Source organism: Sinohyriopsis cumingii, chromosome 12 (genome assembly GCF_028554795.1).
Source record: "Sinohyriopsis cumingii isolate HCF-2022 chromosome 12, ASM2855479v2, whole genome shotgun sequence".
NCBI classification, from domain to species: domain Eukaryota; kingdom Metazoa; phylum Mollusca; class Bivalvia; order Unionida; family Unionidae; genus Sinohyriopsis; species Sinohyriopsis cumingii.
In genome coordinates, this window is record NC_142972.1 from 38498095 (window position 1) to 38520920 (window position 22826).

Below are 22826 nucleotides of genomic sequence, written 5' to 3' on the forward strand. Positions count from 1 at the left end.
ATCTGTTCATGGACGTAAACTTAGACTTAGAAGTTGGAGGCTGTCAGTGTTACATTGAAAGCTTTCGTCTTGGAATGATCTCAATTAGGATTGATGGTGTAGCCCATAATAAGATTATGTGATGACTGTTCTGACGTCATGTGACACAAGTCCACAGATGATACCAGTAGATGAATACTATCTTTATAACTGAATTTTTATTCCGAATGGAAGGACACACGTTTGTATTCAGACATTTTCGTACTAGTTTTCAAACCGTCCTATATGGCAACATATTAGTCCATCTTGATGACACGTCGATCACTGCATAATTGTTCAACGGTACCGGAGCTGTCATGACATACAGTATAGAGGAGCTGTCATGACATACAGTATAGAGGAGCTGTCATGACATACAGTATAGAGGAGCTGTCATGGCATACAGTGTATAAACCGTCAATCGTCTTAATACCTTTCTGTTACAAAGGGACATCGTCTTTCATGTTAGGTATATATTTAAAAGGTGATAAAGCTCAGCGAAATTCAATTAAAGTCAATGAGCTAGAAATTTTTTATAGAGTGTTTGAAAACATGACATTTTCAATATATTAGCTTCCATAAATTGATAACAATGAATAATGTTTCAAATTGTACAGAATTATATACGTAAAATGTTAAGATAATTTTTCTGATGGTTGGGGGTGAGTGATATCATTCGGACAGTATTATGCTACTTTCTCTCTATCGAAATCTATATACAATGGAGGGGTACGCTTGATGAGACATTTTAACCATGTCTACTTATGTTATAAAGAGATAAATTAGGATGACAATTTTCAGCTTTACAAAATTCCCTGCCACCCATTGTCCACGATCATCCTTTACTTTTATTTAGTTCAAGCGAATAGCTGACATATGATATACTGGAGAATGAACTGGCGACAGAGGTTGGTGTATGCTAATTGATAGTTGGTGCGCATTATTTCTAGACAAATACAACATTTTATCTGTAATTCTAGCCAGAGCTGTCATGGTTAGCTAGACTTTTCAAAGGCAGTGATGGAGAGATGAGCTATGTGATCAACCCGGGTAAATTAAATTTTATCATTGAGGAGTATTCTGTTTTGATCTACTGCATATGTTATTTTCGAACGCTAGCATGTAAATCCCATATAGTTATTAAATCTTCTCTCTCTCTCTCTCTCTCTCTCTTTTATCTTAAAGTTTGAATATATTATTTCAAGTCTTTATTGATAACAGCTATTTTCTGACGACTTGAATTCGTACCTCTCTCATCCCTGACAGCTGTGATAAATTAGGTTTGTGATGCCAAACTATCATCTAGTCCATCAGATGCCGCTCACTACGTCGTGTATAGAACCAAACACAAAACGTTGATTGTTCATAGACCAAAGCTCATTCCATCTTGTATGTCAACTGAATATGTCTTCGTTTAAAAGCAGCAAATGTAATATTATTGTCAATTTTATTACCAAGCCAACATTATGGTTATCATAAATGAAGCTTCAACTTCTCGTCGAAGTCTCTTCCCACATTGACAACATTACGAAAACCTAAATATATCACAACAAGTTAATATTTAAAATCTTAAAGAGACATGACCCGCTTATATATATATATATATATATATATATATATATATATATATATATATATATATATATATATATATATATATATATATGAATTATGAAAGTTTTCAGCAGTATTATATAACCATGGCTTCCTTGAAATTAAGGGTAATGAACGGGCAGATAAAAAACCCTTACTCACTCCTGCAATAAGCCGTTCCTTAAATGGAAGTTTCCATGAGGAGACTTCAACTATGATATACGTAACTGTTCTTTATACTTGTCAAACTATGCGGAACATCAAAATCATCACTGTAGACTGGCAATGCTCCTGTCAGTGACGTATAAAGATAAATATACCTTACCAATGCATGCCTACTAGTGAAGGTTAAACTGCGAATACATTGTATAATATGCCAGTGACCATCAGCAATAGATCATATTATGAGTGCATTGAATTTCACATATGAGACATATTTTTCCCTGTATGTAACCAACTAACAACTATATATATATATATATATATATATATATATATATATATATATATATATATATATATATAGAGAGAGAGAGAGAGAGAGAGAGAGAGAGATACCTCCTAAGAAACTTTACCCAGAGTGTATACTTTGCCACTATCCACCGATATTGAAACCCATTCTAGTTTAAGTTGGCTCTATCGATTTTTTTCACTTCATCAAGTAATGCTCAATCGTATACCTTCTACACTTTGATATCTGAAGTTATCCTTTTGTCTCAACTGCGAAGCATTTGTTGGGACATAGGTATCATCTCCCTCGTTCAAAACAATTTGATTTAATCAATTACAGCGTACAACTCAAATCAGGTAGATCATTGTGACCAATTCTGCACATTCCAAGTGATTATATTAGGTGTTTTTTATTCTTTTAGCTAGGGGTAATGTGAATGTTTATCCGAAAAGGCAAGAATGAATTCAAATTGACCAGAAGCTACCAACAAAGATGCGTATTGCATGAAAAATATGTAATGCTACGATTACTCAGTTATGCTGAATGTGAGTGAAATATATTGAATTTCACATAATTAGAAATACACAAATCAGATTATTGTATTAGCTAGTCCAGGTAAATTTGACTATTTACTAATTATGATATAACAATGTAAGGACTCTGATTAGGAACAAAATTTACAGTGTTCAGTCTTAATGCGTAGAGACAGATTCGTTTGGTGTCCTACACGACATGCTATTCTGAAAACCACTCAGACTAGATGATTGTAATGTACACTGTACATTACATTGATTGATTTAAAATCGTCTATAAAACCAAGTTAATATTTAGTGTATCTGTTTCTGCCGTGTGTAATTTTTGTCTGCAACCATTTTCAGCTGTTCCATCCTATATATGTTCTAAAACCTTCTAAAGCGTAATGGTCACTTAATAACATACATGACATATTTTCGCCTGATCGTGTAACACATAATTTGCTTGGTCTTTCAAGTTCTTCCTTAAGATCTCTTTTCCTCTCTCTAAAGAGTGTCACAAGTATACATCTCGCAAAGAGATCATTTAGATATAATACAGGAAAGGCTTTGTATAAATTGACTAGGTATTAGTTTTCATTATATTTATAAAAGCAAGCAAATGTATCATGTTCGAAAAGGATTAATTGACATGACAACAGACGTAGCAATACGGTAGATACTTGTGTATAACGTGCTCCCATCGGTGTACAACCGAGTTATGGACATGGATTTGCCACTATATCTTTCAAAGGCAAACCATGGTTTACACTGTTCATTCTCTTTGTGGTTTGAAGCAGAAAAAGTACACCATGATCTGCCGACGAATGATGTACGGCCGATACAGGTATAATTTAACTACAGTTTTGTGTAGCTTATACATCAATAATACTTTAATTTGCCTATAATTTTAGGCACAGGTGCAAACGTTAGGTATCACCTTTTACGGGACAGTTATGATTGCATAGTATTGGTACGCGGATGATAAACCGATAAAATTCACACTGTGGGAATGAGGACAATCATAAATAGACTGGAAGAAATGTAGACGTATCGGATTTGTCTATGTAATATTATATGAACACACAATGATATTCTGGCTTCCACTACCCGAGGAAATATATATATATATATATATATATATATATATATATATATATATATATATATATATATATATATATATATCGTATAACGTCGTTATTATGTGTCTGTGTGCAAACAAAATGATAATACTTTAAAGCGGCATAATTAACTGTTTAATTTTTATTGTGTAGTTTTTTATTGCAACTGTCAGTATTACCAATAACGCATTTTGACCCATTAACTAAAGATGGTTACATGTTCTTGATGTTGATTAATCCTTTGTTTCGTTATAGTCAACACACGAGGAGCAGTTCTTTTTATTCAGAGGAATGTTTCTATCAGTCGTGCGGACCATAAAATGTTTGAAATTCGACACGTGCATACATATAAAAATTAAGCAGATACCATCATCCAGAGACGAAAATCAATTTAAAAATTCTCTAACCTGTATTATAGTAATTTTTGTATTAAATATTATTTGTGCTTATTATTATCAAGCATTATTCTAAAGAATATATATATATATATATATATATATATATATATATATATATATATATATATATATATATATATATATATATATATATATATATATATATATCTGTGTGTGTGTATGTGTGTGTGTGAACAGTGAATATTCGCGTTACTCAAAGTAAGTTTGATGAAAACTATACTATATTTCAGACGTAAACTCACCTACAAAAATCAAGAGATAAAGAATTTTGGGTTCATTATTTGGTTGTACAGGAAAGTATCTGATGGCAGCGTTGTGAGTTTGATTAGTAAGTCTGCCCCGAGATTTGATCGGAATTTAAAGGTATTACAGTTGTAACCTCAAGAACAGGAATTTAAAAGGCTCCGGCTTCAGAAAGAAATGACAAAACTGCAAATTTAGAAAGCGGAAAATGTGAGGTAAATGCAATTGCTGAGAGAGAGGGAAGCGAGAGGCAGAGACAATACAAGTCAGGGAAATATAAATGGTGAGAGAGAGGGAAGCGAGAGGCAGAGACAATACAAGTCAGGAAATACTTGATGAGAGATGAGAACGAAACAAACATTGAGAGACAGGAAAACATATCGGGAGATGCAGATTGTGAAAACAAGTATAGGAGATAGAAATGCAGGTACAGATAGAAGAAATGGAATTTTCATTTTAATTAAATTGATTTTGAACTGGCAGCCGGAAAACCCATCCCAAATTATTCACAGGTTCATATTTTGATATTATCAGAAATATCAGAATGTAGTAAAAAGAAGCTGATAAATACTTTCGTCACTTTCAGACGATTGCCGAAAACATGCAGTGGTCATGAGAACATACCATGATATATTATTACTAACTGTACTTATTTGCAGAACGCATGATATTTACATTTCACAGTTGGTAGAAGAGGTGCTGATTATGATATAGGTAAAGAATATATATCGAAGGGTGACTGAGGCATATCGACAGAGGTTTAGGAATTGTAGAAAAGAAACTGAATAAACTTATGTAGACTTTGCAAGAGAAAATAAAATATATATGATGGCTGGTGCTGAAACAAGAAGGTTCATAAAGATAACTATAACCTCAGACAGCTCATAATAATTTACTCCCTCAAGAAATGCATCCATAGGGATGTCAAGACCTATCCTGATGAGCAAAAGGTGGAAACTTTGGAAAATAATACTCGCATTCAAGCTAAGACCTATTTGCAGGAAAGTAAAAGACAGGTTTCATGAGTTTTGCAGAATTTTTCGTTATTTAGAAACTTTTGTTAATGAATAAATGCAAATGATGTGCAAAGAAACCGAAAGCAACGGCATGAATGCATAAATACATAAAAAGTACAGGAAATGAGAGTGACCTAACAAGTATTCGAGAATAATTCGCAATACGCGATTTAGATTTATGCAAGAACACAAATCAAGCATGAAATCAAACACCAGTTTGACATTGTTCAATGTTCTATCAATTGAAGTTTGCAAACTAGACGGAGACCCAGAGGACTCAACTGGTTTTCTAGGGGGCTATTTTTACCTATCCTCAGTATATATATCAAACAACCAAAACGTGACTTTTACATAATGCTGTCTTTAAATTAACATAAAGTCATAGATGAAATAGCAGAGCATAGGTGTTCGAACGCAGAGGCTGAGCTTTAGCCTGTGGAAATCACAAGGTTAGAAACAATTAATAATGAAGCTGATTTTAATAGCATTTTAGATATGAAAATACGCGTCTTGACGACCAGATGAAAATTCTCCAGGAATACTTAGATCAGTCATCATGAGAAAATAGGATATTTTCCAAAATGACCTTAAAAGTTCTAAAGGTGTATGGTACAAAATAACGTTCAAAATATAGTAACTTTGACAATATTCAGGAAACAATGTATAACAATAGTTTCTATAGCCACAATGACAGGGATGACAAAATCAACATGAACACTGTTTCACCTAATGCTGTAACACTATTAATTTTGATACTGTCGCACATACTTCGTTTCAGTGTTTAATAAGATTAAAGTCGAACGTGATAAACACTGCGGCTACTCTACTGGTTTTGGCATTAATGGAGCTGGTATTTTTGTTCGAAGGTGAACAGCAACCGATCAGTATAATTATTATTTATGTCATTATCTATATTTTCTTTGACAAGATTAAATATGTCATGTGTTACCGCTCTAGGAGAAATGTGTACTGAGTGTGCAATTTGAACATCCAATTTTAGTATTGTGTCCCGCATTTATGCTGTATGCAGAATATTTCAGCGACAAGTTACGCGGGTTGCACCATAGAAATCGTAGTTGCAACAGTAACACCAGTTCTTATCTTATGCCTTCTTGTCTGCATAATGTTTACTCACTTTATCTTCCTTTACATCTTTTGAAACTTCGTATCTTATCGTGGTTAGAGCGTCCTCCTCAGATGTGGGAGGTCGCGGATTCGTACCCCGGCCGAGTCATACCGAAGACTTATACAAATTGTACTAACAGGTGCATAGCTTGGCGCTCAGGATTAAGAGCTTAGTGTTAGGTCTAGTCTGCCTGATGTCAGGATAATGTGCCTGGGTGAGACGCCCCAGTGTTAGACATTGCTACAAACTGCCACACTGCAGATATCATAGCGATATGACTGAAAAATTGGTGAAGACACGTTAAAAATCCTAATTACATACACTCACACACACGCACACGTACACACATACATCTGATGGTTGGTTTTAACCTTGAGTAAATATATTTCTGAAAATTATTGTTGCATCCAAACATACTAATCGTTATTAATTTGCTGTTGAAGTTTGGACATAATGTCTTCTATGAGTTGTTATATTGATGTGCTAAAGTTAACAGCTCTATTAATTTTAGCAGTATGAGATAATGACGACAAAGACTATATGATATATGATATATATTGTGCTTCCGCACTCGTGAATAACCACATTTCTCTTAACTGAGAAATCCGTCACAAGTTAACTCATTTGTCCAAAATATAATGTTATAAATTGATTGTATCCTTTTGTAGAGTCATCATTGATAAAAGTGTTTAATGGTACATATTTTTAAAAAAGCTGAATTTGGATGTACTTTGTTTCGTTACATACCGTTTAAATATAAGGACTGGACTGTGCATTAAACAAAGTTCAAATGTAATATTGTATTGCTACATATTGTGTAAATATAAGGATTTGACTGTCGCTATGTACTTTATTTTCCCTACATTTTGTTTAAGTATTACAACTGGACGACTGTGCATTAAACTGAGTTACAGGACAGGATAAAGTTATGTACAGTTTTGCTTTTGAACCTGAAAACTTTGCATTAGATCAGGTATCCCGAACTGAGAACGCATCAGCAGTATAATCTGTTACAATTAACTGAAGTCCTATAAAGTTTCTGTTTGGCGTAGAAAAGCAATATAGTATCTGCATATAACAGTAAGTCCTCTTACATATGATAAAAGTATTAACATTTACTAAAACATTAATAAAACTCAACATTTTACTATGAAATCAGATTTTACTTATACAATACGTAGTCACTTTTTATATATTATTTCTTCATTTAATGCAATTCTCTACTGAATTGTTTTCCTAATCTTGTCAGTTCCTGCTTTTTTATACGTGCTTATTCTCATGTATTACATGCTCTTTACATCTCCTGTTTTTGTATATTATTGTGGATTTCCTCTGTAAGATTGTTCTTTGATGCCTTTGTCACATTTCAAACGCAGTGATTGTAGAATATATTTGTGTAGTTTCATTTATTCTAATACGTCAAATGAAAACATCTCTCTTCAAAATCAGCATATCTACAAACTGTGTAAGGTCATCCAAGATGTGTAAATATTAAAGGAACTGAATATGATTATTTCAGTAGAATGTTTTGTGGCAGATGGATTTATGAATGCATTAACGTTATTCATAGCTACAATTATGTCCATGGAAAGGCATATATCTTTGATTAGTTGTATAAATGGGTGGTGTACCTTTCTAACTGAATTTGAAAGAAGTTTAAAGGATATCATGCTTGTAGGAGTTGCTATTTATGACGTTCAAGGTCCCCGATATCAGCTAGAAGTCTTTTCATTGTTATGTATGACGTCCCCTATATTAGTTTTGTAGTCCTTCATTGCCATGTATTACGTTGAATGCCACCTTTATTAGTTTGTTATATTGTCGTTGTCATTGATGACCTTCAAGGTCCTCTATATCAGCTTATAGTCCTCTTATTGAACTCATAAGGTTTACGGTCCTCAATATTAACTTCTAGTCATTTTATAATGTGTTAGCTTTTCAGCTTCGTTTTAAAAGTAGTGAAAATCGACCTCATATTCGTCAGTTTTATTTCTAATAATTCCAGCTTTGATGTCTTTTACGAGCCAGCTAGGGACTTCTGTATAGTTTGATTACATTAATAATTCGTTGATTGGCAATAAAAGAAATTATTTGGTATGTGCATATTTTAACTCCTTTATTTTCCAATGTTCTGTATTACGCTTTGTTACCATTCTTTCACATTATGGAAGCTTACTGTAATTGAGAAACTAAGCATTTTCCTGAGTCCTATTGGTGATGGCTGTGTATACTGCTTCCTAAATTTATTTTAATGACATACTGTTTTCAGCTTGTTAGCAAGTATTACAAGATTCATCATACCCTTTATATTGCATAAGTACCTACTTTTGTCAATTCCGTTTGTTCTGAACATCTTTTCAGCTATGTTTATTTCATCTTGTTTGTCGTATATAGATCACTCTTGTTAGTGAAACATACTATATCTATATTCTTGCGTCTTGAATTTCGTACAATATCGGATTGCCTAAAGATAGTTTCATGACCACAAACATTTCGTCGATCAAGTTAGAAAAGAATGGCATGTTGCAATGTTGTTTCGAATTTTGAAATCGCAGTTGTTTCACCAATGTTGAATATCGATATGAGTCAGTTGTTACGTAACATTGCACTAAAATTACTTTCATGACGTAAACATTTCGTCGGTTAAGTTAGAAAGGTGGCTCTTTGAAAATTAGTAGCTGTTTGACTACTGTTGATTTTCCACTTGATTCAGCTGTGAAATAATCGAATAGAATAATCTGTAATTTTTATGCTTTCTTCTTCCCTTCCTTCACTTGGGGTCATATGCCAATCGAACCTAGATGAATGTCAAAATGTCAACCCATTTTCTGTTCACTATTGGCAAAATACCAACACACTCTAGTCTTTAACGTTCTCTTAAACATTTCTGCCACAAATGCTTTTTTATTTGGGGAAGCAGAAGTTGAGTTGGTCGTTTTTCTTTTCTAACAGATCCTTAATGTTCCTATTATACATTTATTTTTTCAATCCATCTGTAGTTTATTACATCTCGTCTCTTTAAATGTTTTTTTTTTAATGCACCATATTTGTCAGTTGCTTTTCTTGTTTTCACATCGTGCGTATTTTTATTGATCACATATTCAGTGCACTTTACCTGTAGTTTGTGCAGTTTCTTATTTTTGATATTACAACATGTTCACATATCACCTTTTGTGATTCAGCGTGGTCAAAATAAGCTCCTGAAATTCTTACGCAGTATTCTCTTTAGTGATTGGCTGCGATACTGGGAAAACTTTCCAAAATCCTTCTTCTGGAACTTTTTTTTCTAACATAACTATTAACATTTTGGCTGGCATTTTTCGGATCGATTCCCGAAATGGAATTAGAAAATCAATGGTCACGTGTGTCTGAACATGGCCAATTTACCCTAAGGAGCTCGGTACGTCATGTTTAGCATGTCATGCTCTGCAAAATGGTGTAAAAACCCAATAAAAACCTAAGACAAGAACAAAAAACAACAAATAAAACAAATGGAGGTGGTCAGTTGATAGCGGGTGTGGTTCGTGTGTGGTAGGTATACCTGTATCATGGAATCCGTCCTTCATACAAGCGTGGTTTAAATGTTAACTCACTGAAATAAATGAACTCACCTCCGCTCAAAATAGAATGCAAGCATAGCCGGAATTCAGCTTAAAAAACTGTGTCCAACCACACCATTATTAAGCTGACAAATATCTAAAATAAGCTAATGTTTCTTGTGTGATGCAATCCGACTCTAGATAACATTTCTTCACGTTTACGTATTCTATGTCTGTTGTTCCAAATTAAATAATGCAAACTTCCGGCCACAAATATATACAGTAAATCTGGTAATTTCTTCACCCAGTAATGATCCTTTCACATGAATATCGCAACAATAGAATGATTTAGTAGCGTAACTAATTATTAATATGGATGGTCTTCCCTAACCGGTATCAACTTATGAGAGATTGTACGCATTGGACATTTTGTGTTGAAAATTGATTTTGTCCGCGTAAAAGGATGTATATATTCGGATGGACACCGCCTCTTTAATTTATAATTTGTGAAAAAAAACTACCGTTAAATGTTATTGATTGTAGAACTGCAGCTTTAGAGTCAGATGAAAGGTATTATTCCTTCTTCTTTCTCTCTCAACAATTTCCATGATAATAAAACTATGCGACAAACAGAGAAGGCCCGCAAAAGCTTAACATAACTCGTTTCATAAATTTAATATTTAATCATTTCTTTTTGAGATCTTCTTTATATGCCCTGGTTTTATTTGATTCGCTTCCATGTGAGTAACGCGTGTTTGCCACTGGTTATCAATGGTGAATTCATTGATCATTCATTTTCTCGCTCCCTTGCGTAATTTGTACATTTAATCCGTTTTTATAAATAATGTTTTGCTTTTAAAAATCACTTTCAGTTCACGGATTTGATTTTTTGATTCATTTTTAACTTGGTAAGATCTTTTCAGTCGTAAACCCTTAAAGGAGTTACAGAGGATTTCTCTTTCAACACCTTCACGTAATGGTTTGTAAACTGTTGTAACGTCTTCACTGACTCCAATCGCTGATTCCTTTTCGGCATCTATATGTTATTTTTAATCGCTGATTCCTTTTCGGCATCTATATGTCATTTTTAACATTATTCTGTTAAAAATGAAAATTAGTAGTCTGTTTGATTTCTGTCGAATTACACTCTCATATCTCCTGTGTAATACCCATATCCTGATTTGCCACTGGTTATCAACAAATATATACAGTAAATCGCATTTTCAGGCTATCTCTTAATACATCTAACACATATTCCTTCACATTTGTATATATTTCCGCTTATTTTAAAACACACTTATACTTCTATTACTCGCTCCAAGTACTATTCTGCATTATCCATACTTTTGGTTTTGAACCTTTTCACTGTTTTATAATTTTGATTTTTCTTCGATTTAGTATGTTCGTACTTACATTGAGACTATTGTCATCAACGTGTCATTTTCACAGCGTACATCAAAATGTTTAAATAAACCTCATCAGTCTTTGCGTGGTAAGAAAGTTTTATTGGCATACTTTTAATTCGTCTACCAATTATTGTTTCAGCTGAATCGTTTGAAGAGTACTAGACAGACCAAGTAATGAGGATTGGTAACATCACGGGGACGCTGTTTTTGTTTGTTAGGTTCCTCCAAGTGGCGCCATGGTGCAATAACACAAGTATTATATTCGTCATCGTTCTTTGTAGCAAATAAACGACACTAAGTTTTCTGCTTAATTTTATTCTCAATGATACAAGGGAGGGAGAACAAACAAAACTGAGATAACGAAATACCTGCTTACTTCCTTCTGACAACACGACACGATCATCACGGCAGTTTCTATCGATTGTTTCTTATTTGTTTTAAGTTTGTTTATTTACTGTAAAATCTTTCGGTAAACAGTACAGTTTGCATCTGCAGGTATCATTCTAATCCCCTGAATATTTCTTCTACGGTGTATGTGCAAGGCGTCATTATATTACTATGACCATACACAGCATAAAGCAAAAGTTGCATACATTGTCAGGTAAACGTCTTTCGTATGAATACAATCTGAGTAATATCGTTTAATTGTCTTCTCTTTTTGCACATTTGTTTGAACTCTTAAGGAATTGTATGAACGAACATACTTTTGGTTTTTCTATACGGACAGAACAGTTGGTGCATTTGATTACCGCGATTGCACGTGGTGCCTAAATTTTAGTCTTGGCGATTTGGAAATACCGACTTTTGAACATTCTTTGTAACACGCACGATTGCACGTGGTGCCAATATTTAAGTCCTGGCGATTTGGAAATACTGACTTTTGAACATTCTTTGTGACACGCACAAAGCTCCGACATTTGGCAGTTGGAGTGGAGCTGACCATTAATAACGAGGTCTCTGACTGATTTCAAGCATATACTAGTAATAATCCCTCTGAACCGTCACAATACAGACGGGTCTTCTGAGAAAACATTCCAGTTTACTGACAGTCTTCAGCTGCATAGGTATTTGAAATGTAATATGTTATTATTGGTATGAGTTACATTTGATGAAATTGTTTAATATATTGAATGTTTAGGAATTTATACTAAAAGTCTACTTAATCAGACCTATCTCATGTAATGCCGTGTTATCGGATAGAACATTGTCCGATCCAACCTAGACATCGTATAGCTGAACAGAAAAGCTGATTTCAGATATATGTTGAAACATTTAATCATGTTAAACGTTCGAGTTTTGATAATTCAGTTCAATAATTCTTGCCTTACATAGATTCGTGCATGAACTTGGTTTCACAAAAATAATCACTTTCAGGCGTTCTTAATGTAATGTGTAATCAGTAATAATCTATAAAAGTGTATTACATCAAGTGCATTTTTAAACTGCATATACATTTTGTGACGAGAGATGAATCACACAAGAAAATGTATTATTATTATTATTATTATTAAATTAATGCTCCATTTATAAACTTTAATTCTGGTATTTTTCGTGCTTTAAGTTTTTGGTTTCTAATATTTTTCCTTAGTATTTTGTAATGATTCTGTAATTATAAAATTATTTATATTTCAGAGCCATGTACACCATTTTCTAGAAAGCACCAAATGTTTGTGAATGAAAATAAACCCAAAGAAATTACCATTTTGATTTCTAGGCCACAAGAACCTAATTCACAATCCTAATCGCTTAAGAGTTTGTTTTTATAAGCACTCATAATACGAATTTTTCACTCATTACAATGTGTAATTTTGATTGGGAATCTTTTGTACATAACTCTGCATAAACCAATGCATCTCATTTATATCTCTTTAAATCACACGAATCATGCATTATTTAGCGCTGAAACACTGAACATTAAGTCTCCAGACGTTTTACAGCTGTATCATACTTAGGTGTTTTCTTTCACCCACACACCTGCTTGGTAAAAATACTAGCGACCAACAAATTAAAGCACGAAAGTTACCAACACTAAGATTATAAATTATATCATTTAATAATAATAATAATAATAATAATAATAATAATACATTTTGCTGTGTGATTAATATCTCGTCACAAATTGTATATGCAGTGTATAAAATGCACTTGAGGTACTACTCTTTTATTTCCTAGTGTTATTTGTCTTTTTATGTCTTTTGCCGCTGTGAGTATTCTATTTTTCACGAGTAAATAATATTTATAGTTATTATTTTTGGATAAAGTCAGTATTAATACTTGCACATAAAAGCAGTCCAATCTCGCGCATTCCATCCATTTTAATGTCAATATGTTGACTTTAAAAATCAGCGATACATGCTTAGTAAGAATTATTATTATTTTCTCTCTGTAGATGGCTGGAATGAATGGAATGGAGCACTTTATAAGACGTTCGTGAATTATTATTATTCGGACAAAAATTCGTGGGAGAGTTTTTGTCAGAGTAATGGAGGTTCCTTAACTACAGCAAAGACTGTTGAAGAAAATAATTTTGTGTATTCGTTACTCATGTAAGTAATATTATGATAAAACATTGAAACTATTGTGCGTCCGCTCTTACAACATTTATGTTGAAATCGAACAAAGTAGAAAAAAATATTGTTATGTATATCTGATTTAATTTATATTTCATTTAATTTAATTGTCTGTAAGTTTTTTAAAAATTATTATATGTTAATGTAATGTATTTTGTTTACTGGAATTTGATATTTTCTAGAAATTAGTTTGACTTGACTGTTTTGTCGAAAACACCTAAAATAGAACTTTGTATCTTTTTGCTGACCTAATTCCTGACCTTGATTGAGAATCAAGTAAACAATTTCTTTTTTAAATTCATTCATAATGTTTGATTGATAATAGTGAAATCGATGCTGACTGGGACTACCTGACTTTAGTTGTATATAGTTTCTACGATGTTGTAGAAATTCTGGTTTTAACGGACGGTTGACCATCATCTAGAGATCTGTTTTACGCAGCATTCAGGTTTTATACCGATGTATATAGAGAATTTAGTCAATTGGGCGTTTAAACACTTGATGTCAAGATGTTCGTTTTGTTGTGGCCAGTTTGGAGTTACATTTTAAAGTTTATTTTAAAAAATTTGATTCTAAAAGATTAATTCGTTTTCCTGGAAATATTTGAGTGTTCATACAGAATTCTTGGACAAAGACCATTTCTTTCAATTTTATTCGGAAATTAAAACTCCGGAATACTATCCTCAGTGGTATAACAAAGAACTGTTGACACATCATTCTTATAAAGGCTACATTATACGTCATCGCCTTCCATTTTGGATTTTCGTCGGGACTCGAACTCAATTTTCATTAGACCATTTTATTACTAGGACTTCTAATTTAATAATTCTTGGAATATTCTTTGGTTCTTTTTGGATTTGATTCTTAAAACCGTAAGTTCTTTTCCTCATTTTTGCATCGTTTTTACAGGGAAACAAATTATTTGTTAAGTTTTGTATAGCTTGTTTTAACTTTCCCATTTTTGCTGTTTAAGATAGCCTAAACACGTAACAATATTACCAGCTATTTATATGCATCATCCGAGAAAAGTGACGGCGTTGTTTATGTCATCAATGACAGTGAAATAAACTGGATTTTAGTTCGGCTGTGGATTGTTACAATATTAGCTGAATATGTAATTGTGTTTATTTTAGCGATACTAGACCTGTCGTTTACAGTTGCAAAGATAAAAATAAAGAAAAGGGTAATTCAGGATTAAACGTTATTTACATCTTCCAAAAAATAAATAGCATGTATTGAAACCATAAGCACATTTTGAAGACTTTGATCTTTCTTTCTGATCTATGTTTAGTCGCTTTCCCATTGCAGTTTTGATTACAGGTATCTCACCATTTTCGTTTTCATTGATTTCATAAGTTTTAATAGCATTTTCTTCTTTGATTTCACTGGCATAACCTCGTTTGACCAAGCTGTTTCAAACAGCTTTTGTAATATTGTCTTGAAGAGTCGAAACAGACTGTTTTAATATATCTCTTAATTTGATATTATGTCTCTCAAATACATACCAGAAATATCCTGATATTTTGATCAAAATTAAATTAACGCAGTCAATATGAAACATAGGTGTCACTCTTGAAAGTGCGTTCTCTTTAAACCAACATGTATTGAACATATGCAAAGCTGCACATCGTGAGCTACGACGCATCAACTCCATTCGCAATTCTCTTTTGTTTGACGTATTAAAACATGTGTGTTCCTTAGCATTTTAAGACGTGACGATTGTAATTCACTTCCACCTCGTTCGTCTCAGTATCTACTACGGAAACTATAAAACATTTATAAAATCTGGCAGCTCGGATTATACTTAGAGTACGAAGAACTGAGTACACCTCCTTCTTGCTCTGTAAGCTTGACTGGATGCCACTCAATCCAAAATCAAACAACATTTGTTCATTATTCTACATTTCGTTCACTGGCTCCAGTGCAATATACATATGTACGCAAGCTAGATACTTATGTTCAGACACTCCTATTCTCGTTGCTCTCACTATTAACTCGAAGTCTTTGTGCATACCCGGGCCCAGTTACTTGGAACAAATTGTCCTTAGATCTTAGACGCAAGGACACTGTGATCTCATTCAAGAGCCTCTTAAAGCTCACCTATTTTGACTTCAAGAACAGGCATAAAGACTTAATAATGATTATTTTCTTAAATTTTGGCAGCGTGTTTTTGTTATGTCGCTTATCTTGCAATCTTGTTATTGTGCATGATTTTTTATTGTCTAACACTTTAAAGCGCTTAGAGCTTCTAAAGATTAAGCGGTTTGCTAAGTCCACATTATTGTTTGTGTTATTTTTTAAAATTATTATTATCATTATTATTATTATTATTATTATTATCTTGAAATCCCTTACTGCCTTGTTGAAGAAATAAACCAATCTGATCTCCGCAGGTTGTTACTCCAGTATTTAACTGCTGTAGAACTATAATTGTAGTGTCGCTTGTAAGCACTTGCCACAATATGGTATAGATTTTGCAAAGCCCCGATGTTCAGGTTTACGTTATCCAGACCCAGTATCAATATTCATTTATTGTATTACTATATCCAATGCATGGGCAGGATGGCTTGATAATGTTTATTTATGCTACCCGCACATACTGACCATTAAATGTGTGCATACAAAATGCCACCAAAGACTGTTTATTACTCTCTCAATATATATATATATATATATATATATATATATATATATATATATATATATATATATATATATATATATATATATATTTATTTATTTGTGTGCGCGTTTACCAAAACTAATATAAATAGTAGAAAGGACACGACTTGCTACGAAAAACCCAAAATGATCAAACCGATGACTAGACATAAATGCTTTCTTGCTAATATACCCGTTATTCTTTTGCAGCAGTGGACCAGGTTATTATTTTATAGGCTTAATATATGATGGAGTCAACTGGATTTGGAATGATGGTACACCTGCGATATATACAAACTGGAGGATAGGTAAAGTAACTATTTTCGGCCTTTCTGATGAAAGACTCGAATTTGATATTGTTATATAAAACAAGCCATAATAGATAATATAAGGATCAGGTCACCGATTAATTTTATGTAGACATAACAATAAAAACTAGTTGGTGTACTTGATTTCGCAGTGCACAACACATTTTCATAAATTCTACACAATCAAAGGTATGTACCCTCTGGTAAGGTGCTTGTCTCATGTATGCGTTTTATAAATAGCAACGTGAAACGAGGGAAACAATTCATGAATGCAGACAAAGCAGTTTCACGTAGAAAAAATATTTGGAACGTGCTCCTGGTGGTAGCAAATGTGTCCTTCTTATACAATAATGGGTTTAGGCACTAAGTTAGACATTTTATACAGAAGTTAATAGCAGTTCTATAAAACAAATTTCAGCGAAATATGCATGAGTTTTAGTTGGTTAAATGAAGCAAATTATAATAAACCTACACTAAGCTTTAGACTGGTACATAAAACACTCCCATAGGATATGAATATAACGTTTATTAAATAAATCAGAAATGATTTTTTTTTCTTCAAAACTTAATCAGCTATACCAAAGAGTGATTGAAAAACATTGAAGGCTCCACCAATAAGTTAACGAACTTGAATAAAATTAACGTAATCAAATAAAAAACTGTTAGAGAAATATCTAAGGGAAACTGAAACGAATACAAATTTTATGGTTGCAACCAAACTTATATGAATTTTGTAAAGACACTGAAACCTACTTGAAAAAAGTCATAACTCGAAACAGCCGCCAATTTGATGGTGCAAAGAAGGTTCAGCTACACTTAGCTATCCTGATTATGGAGAGGTCAACGATTGGAAAAGTGCGCTTAAATAAATTCACCGGTGAACAAGGCCCGTGAACAAGACCTATTAAGACAATGAACATATTTGAAATATATGATGTAACTGAGGGTTTGCTCGATAATTTGCATACCAAATTTGGCCAGGAAATATACTGCAAGCAGAGAGTTGTCAATCGAAGTACGGAAATCATGTATTGATGTATTTGAATGGGTTAGATCGGAACACATTTCCATAAAAGTGAAAAATGCAACAGACAGATGTTTATTTGTTTGATATATATAAATGCAAATGAAATAGTTTAAGACAAATGAATTTGTACATATAACATGACAAAAAAGAAAAATCTCTGATTTTATTTGATCAAGCGAAAAATAATAGTAGGTTGGGGTAAAAGAGTAATCCCAATTGGTATCATAATCATAAAGTAAATTAAAAAGTAAAGATGGTGAGATAAAATACAACTGTAAACATGTTTGAACTTATGCCATTACGTCTGAACAATTATCAGATTAAAAAATACAATATTATAGTTTAGACTACTTGATACAAGTACCATCATACCGTAGACGTCGTTAACTTTCCACTCACCATAAAATAACTGCTAAATAATGCTACAAATTAAACCAGTAAGTATTAAACGTTAAAAGCTGATGCGCACATGTCATTTTCATTTACAATATTTGCAGAAGTACCGATTGTTTCTTAGGACTGCGAAAATAGTCCACAACTAAAGTAACAATGCAAAACTTATAGTTTGCATAGATTAAGACGAGACCCATTTAACTATATGATTAAATGTCATATTTGTGAGTGTAAGGTATGATACATGAGAATGAAATACCGGGGTCATATAGCAGAAAATTACCAACGTTCTGCCCACGTATATAGGCTGCAATTTGAAATATAAATCTTTAATCTCAGTCCCACTACTCATTCATATAATTTCATGTTATAGTTATCTGCAACTCAAGACGCTTGCAAAAATATTGATCTAGGCGAATGAAGTAAATATCACACCAAATAGCAATGAAAAACTTATTTCATTAGCAAGGATTTCAAGGTTTAACAGACTATTGGATTTGTACATAGATTTTGGTTCTTGTACTATGATGTACAGCAGTTTGTCCAAACAGTAAATGATGGCAAACTTAAAGAATTACTGTACATTGGGTTGCTGAAAAACACTACTTTTGTGAAAGACATCTGCACTATGATATTAATACATGGATTCAATTAAACTTTCGTACCATACAAAGAAACTGTTTACTTAAATATAGATGTCTGTAACATATCAGATAACGATTGCCAGCGTTTACCATATATGGTGTTAAACTGCCAATTCAACACACTATGTAATTTTTACGACTACTACTTCAAGAAAGATAGAAAGATAGGTTGATGCTGTGTTATATTTTTAACAGTTTAGGAATGTAATATAGCAGTTATAACATGTCATAGATGGAAAATACTTCACAAACAATTAAGAAAATGCCTATATATTTTTATCTCAATTACATAATTGATTATAATTCCATGTTTATGATCTGAACGGAATGCTATTCAAAACATTTCTTTTCATATTGTCATGTCCTAACTACAAATTCACTTGATTCTCATAAGCAGTTACAACGACTTTCTATAGAATCTGTGTCTTTTGGAAACGCTCCAGTTTGAGTCCATTTCTTAAGCTTCATTTCATCTGTGATAGAAAATGTGTGCCAGTATAAGTCTTCTAATATGAAACAAGCGAGAATTCATGTATCGTTGTCGTAGGTATAGGATATTTATGTTCTCATATATAAATAGCATAATTTCATCAACTCGCAACAAGGCTACTTGTTTTATGACGTTGTTAACCTTAAGACCATAAGAGATTGAATGATTTTATCAGCTGCACATAGTTAAAATAGATAACTGGTACATGCCATATAGGGATTAGGTCACCAATACATTATCAGTAAGCACCAATATTAACAATTACGTAAAGAAAACAATATATATATATATATATATATATATATATATATATATATATATATATATATATATATATATATATATATAACAAACAAGACAAATTAAATAAAAACAGCGTTAAACCCTACAACAACAACAGCAAATTAAATATACATAACAAGGTATATATATATATATATATATATATATATATATATATATATATATATATATATATATATATATATATATATATATATATATATATATATATATATATATATCTTGTTATGTATATTTAATTTGCCTTGTTTGTTAGTTATGTTTATTTCAATTTTTATTTATTTTATTACACGTTTTTGTAATGCAACATTACATGCCGGACTTAACCTTGTGTAAAATCTAGTTTATTTTCTGCTTGACGTGAAATGAACTAATACATTCAACATTATTATTTATGTGTATGCGTTTAATATTAGGATCATTATTAATAGAAGTAGATATATTTACTGGGGTCTATTTCTAGGTTTTTGTAATTAACCTGGTTTACCTGACATTATCCAAGTTATGTGTTGTCATTATGACCCGAGGTCAAGTAGAGGACTATATAATATTGTCACTGAAGCGAAAATTCATTTTTGCTATAAAGATCTTGCACAATGAAGTTATATTGTATGTTGTGACCAGTAATTCGTTTTGGGCTGGAATTTATTTCTTTAAATTGATGAATTTAAGCGATTATTTTCTCTGAAAACACAAATGTGCTCTAATAAAATTCATTCACTAGTATTGAAGCCTGGATTTATTATTATTATCATTATTATATATATATATATATATATATATATATATATATATATATATATATATATATATATATATATATATATATATATATGTGTGTGTGTGTGTGTGTGTGTGTGTGTGTGATTAACTGACATTGTGTACAACACATGTATTTCTGGGCTGAAGTAAGAAAGTAAATGCAAACTTTCTGAATATTTTCGTGAGATAAATGGACCTAAAGCGGGATTGTAAGAAAATATACTTTAATCATCATGTTCGAATTCTGTATGCAGGCAGTAATTTTAGCCTTTTGGGAAAAATCAAAAGCAATGACACAAGACTCGGGTTATTTAAGCCTAAACATTCTATGCTAATATTATAACCAATGATTCATACCTCTAAGAATTAATTACACCATATTTCATTTTCTACGAGAATGGTGCACTACTCAATTAATAATTAGTGACCAAAACACTTCAGATCGGCAAATGATGACGGTATTACACAGTTTGAGAATGCCTGTTAACATGTGAATGAACGGTGTGATTTAAAGCTGAATTTGGAGATACCAACACATTTTCATGCCCATTTCATGAACTACCCCTTGCTCAAAATCAGCATAAACCAAATGAAAATAGTATATCCCACAAGCAATAGAACTAGATAAATGATTGCAAGAGTTGTAGGCAAGCTGTGCCAAAATCTAACGTGTACACTGGAAAACAAGAACAAATATATGATACATTAAAGAAACATTAATCATTACCTCAATTTTCTTTTGAAAGTCAAAAAAGGTGCACAGATTTGTCATGTTTGAAGAACTACCATGGGTAAAATCATATTTGAAGAATTACCATGGGTTCAATCATGTTTGGAGAGCTACCATGGGTAAAATCATGTTTAAAGAGCTACCATGGGTAAAATCATGTTTGAAGAGCTACTATGCGTAAAATCATGTTTGAAGAGCTACCATGGGTAAAATCATGTTTGAAGAGCTACCATGGGTAAAATCATGTTTGAAGAGCTACCATGGGTAAAATCATGTTTGAAGAGCTACCATGGGTAAAATCATGTTTGAAGAGCTACCATGGGTAAAATCATGTTTGAAGAGCTACCATGGGTAAAATCATATTTGAAGAGCTACCATGGGTAAAATCATATTTGAAGAGCTACCATGGGTAAAATCATGTTTGAAGAGCTACCATGGGTAAAATCATGTTTGAAGAGCTACCATGGGTAAAATCATGTTTGAAGAGCTACCGTGGGTAAAATCATGCATAAAATTTGGATGAGACTGAAGTCAAAACTCTGACTTAAAACATACCTATTTAAATTCACGAATAATTCAGTGGTTGAGAAACAAATAGAAAATCTCAGGAAGATAGTTACACTGTGTCAAGAAACAATGCATTGATCTAGTATCAAGGACATAATACCTACATGTATGTATGTATATATGTGTGTGTGTGTATATATATATATATATATATATATATATATATATATATATATATATATATATATATATATATATATATATAATCTAAATACTACTATCATACAGGTTAGAGAAAAAGTGGGTAAAAGCGGATGATGCTACACCGTATTTAAAAGCAAATACGATAATACAATGATACTATTCATACATAATACAGATATTCTGTGTAGTCATGTCTTGACAAAAAACGTTTAGTCACATGAAGGATCATAATAAGTTGTAACACTGCTATAGACAAGTGATATGACATCCCTCAATCGAAAAGAAAACGTTCGAGGAATTTAAAGAGTGGCTAAATCGTACCAATTGACAGAGTTTAGTGTATTAAATAAGAAAAACTGCTTAAATAAATGACTATTAACGATGAAAGAAAGTTTGCAATAGAATCTACAATTTGAATGACAAAAACGATATGTACAAAGTTTGCTTATTCAATTGCAAAGAAAATTAAAAAGTGATGGATTTACACTTGGCATACACAATTACTATAAATGTGAAATCATAATAAAAATAGTGTTGTTACTGCATTATAAAAAGAGCTTTTCATCGACAACTCGATTTGAACACGAATTATGGCATTTGTTTTCCATTTACTGGTATATTCTTGTTTCCTTTAGTTATTTAAAACTATCTGTTTCCTCGCTAGCTTATATATATATATAGATTGCTCTATGTCTTATTTTTTTACTGAAGTTTATTGTAGTGCAGAAACTGCCATACGTTTTAGTAATATTAATTTTATTAAGATTTGAGCTTTGAATA

At 32.2% G+C, this 22826-nt stretch overlaps 1 protein-coding gene across 1 annotated transcript in view; it reads left to right on the top strand.

The window, feature by feature from the left end:
- Positions 1 to 4702: 4702 nt before the first annotated feature.
- Positions 4703 to 22826, top strand: part of LOC149786283 (uncharacterized) — a 68183-nt gene continuing 50059 nt past the window's right edge. The window contains exons 1-3 of the mRNA XM_089975920.1: positions 4703 to 4787; positions 13837 to 13993; positions 16889 to 16986. Coding sequence (XP_089832046.1) covers positions 4703 to 4787; positions 13837 to 13993; positions 16889 to 16986 — 340 coding nt within the window. The remainder of the gene's footprint in view (positions 4788 to 13836; positions 13994 to 16888; positions 16987 to 22826) is intronic.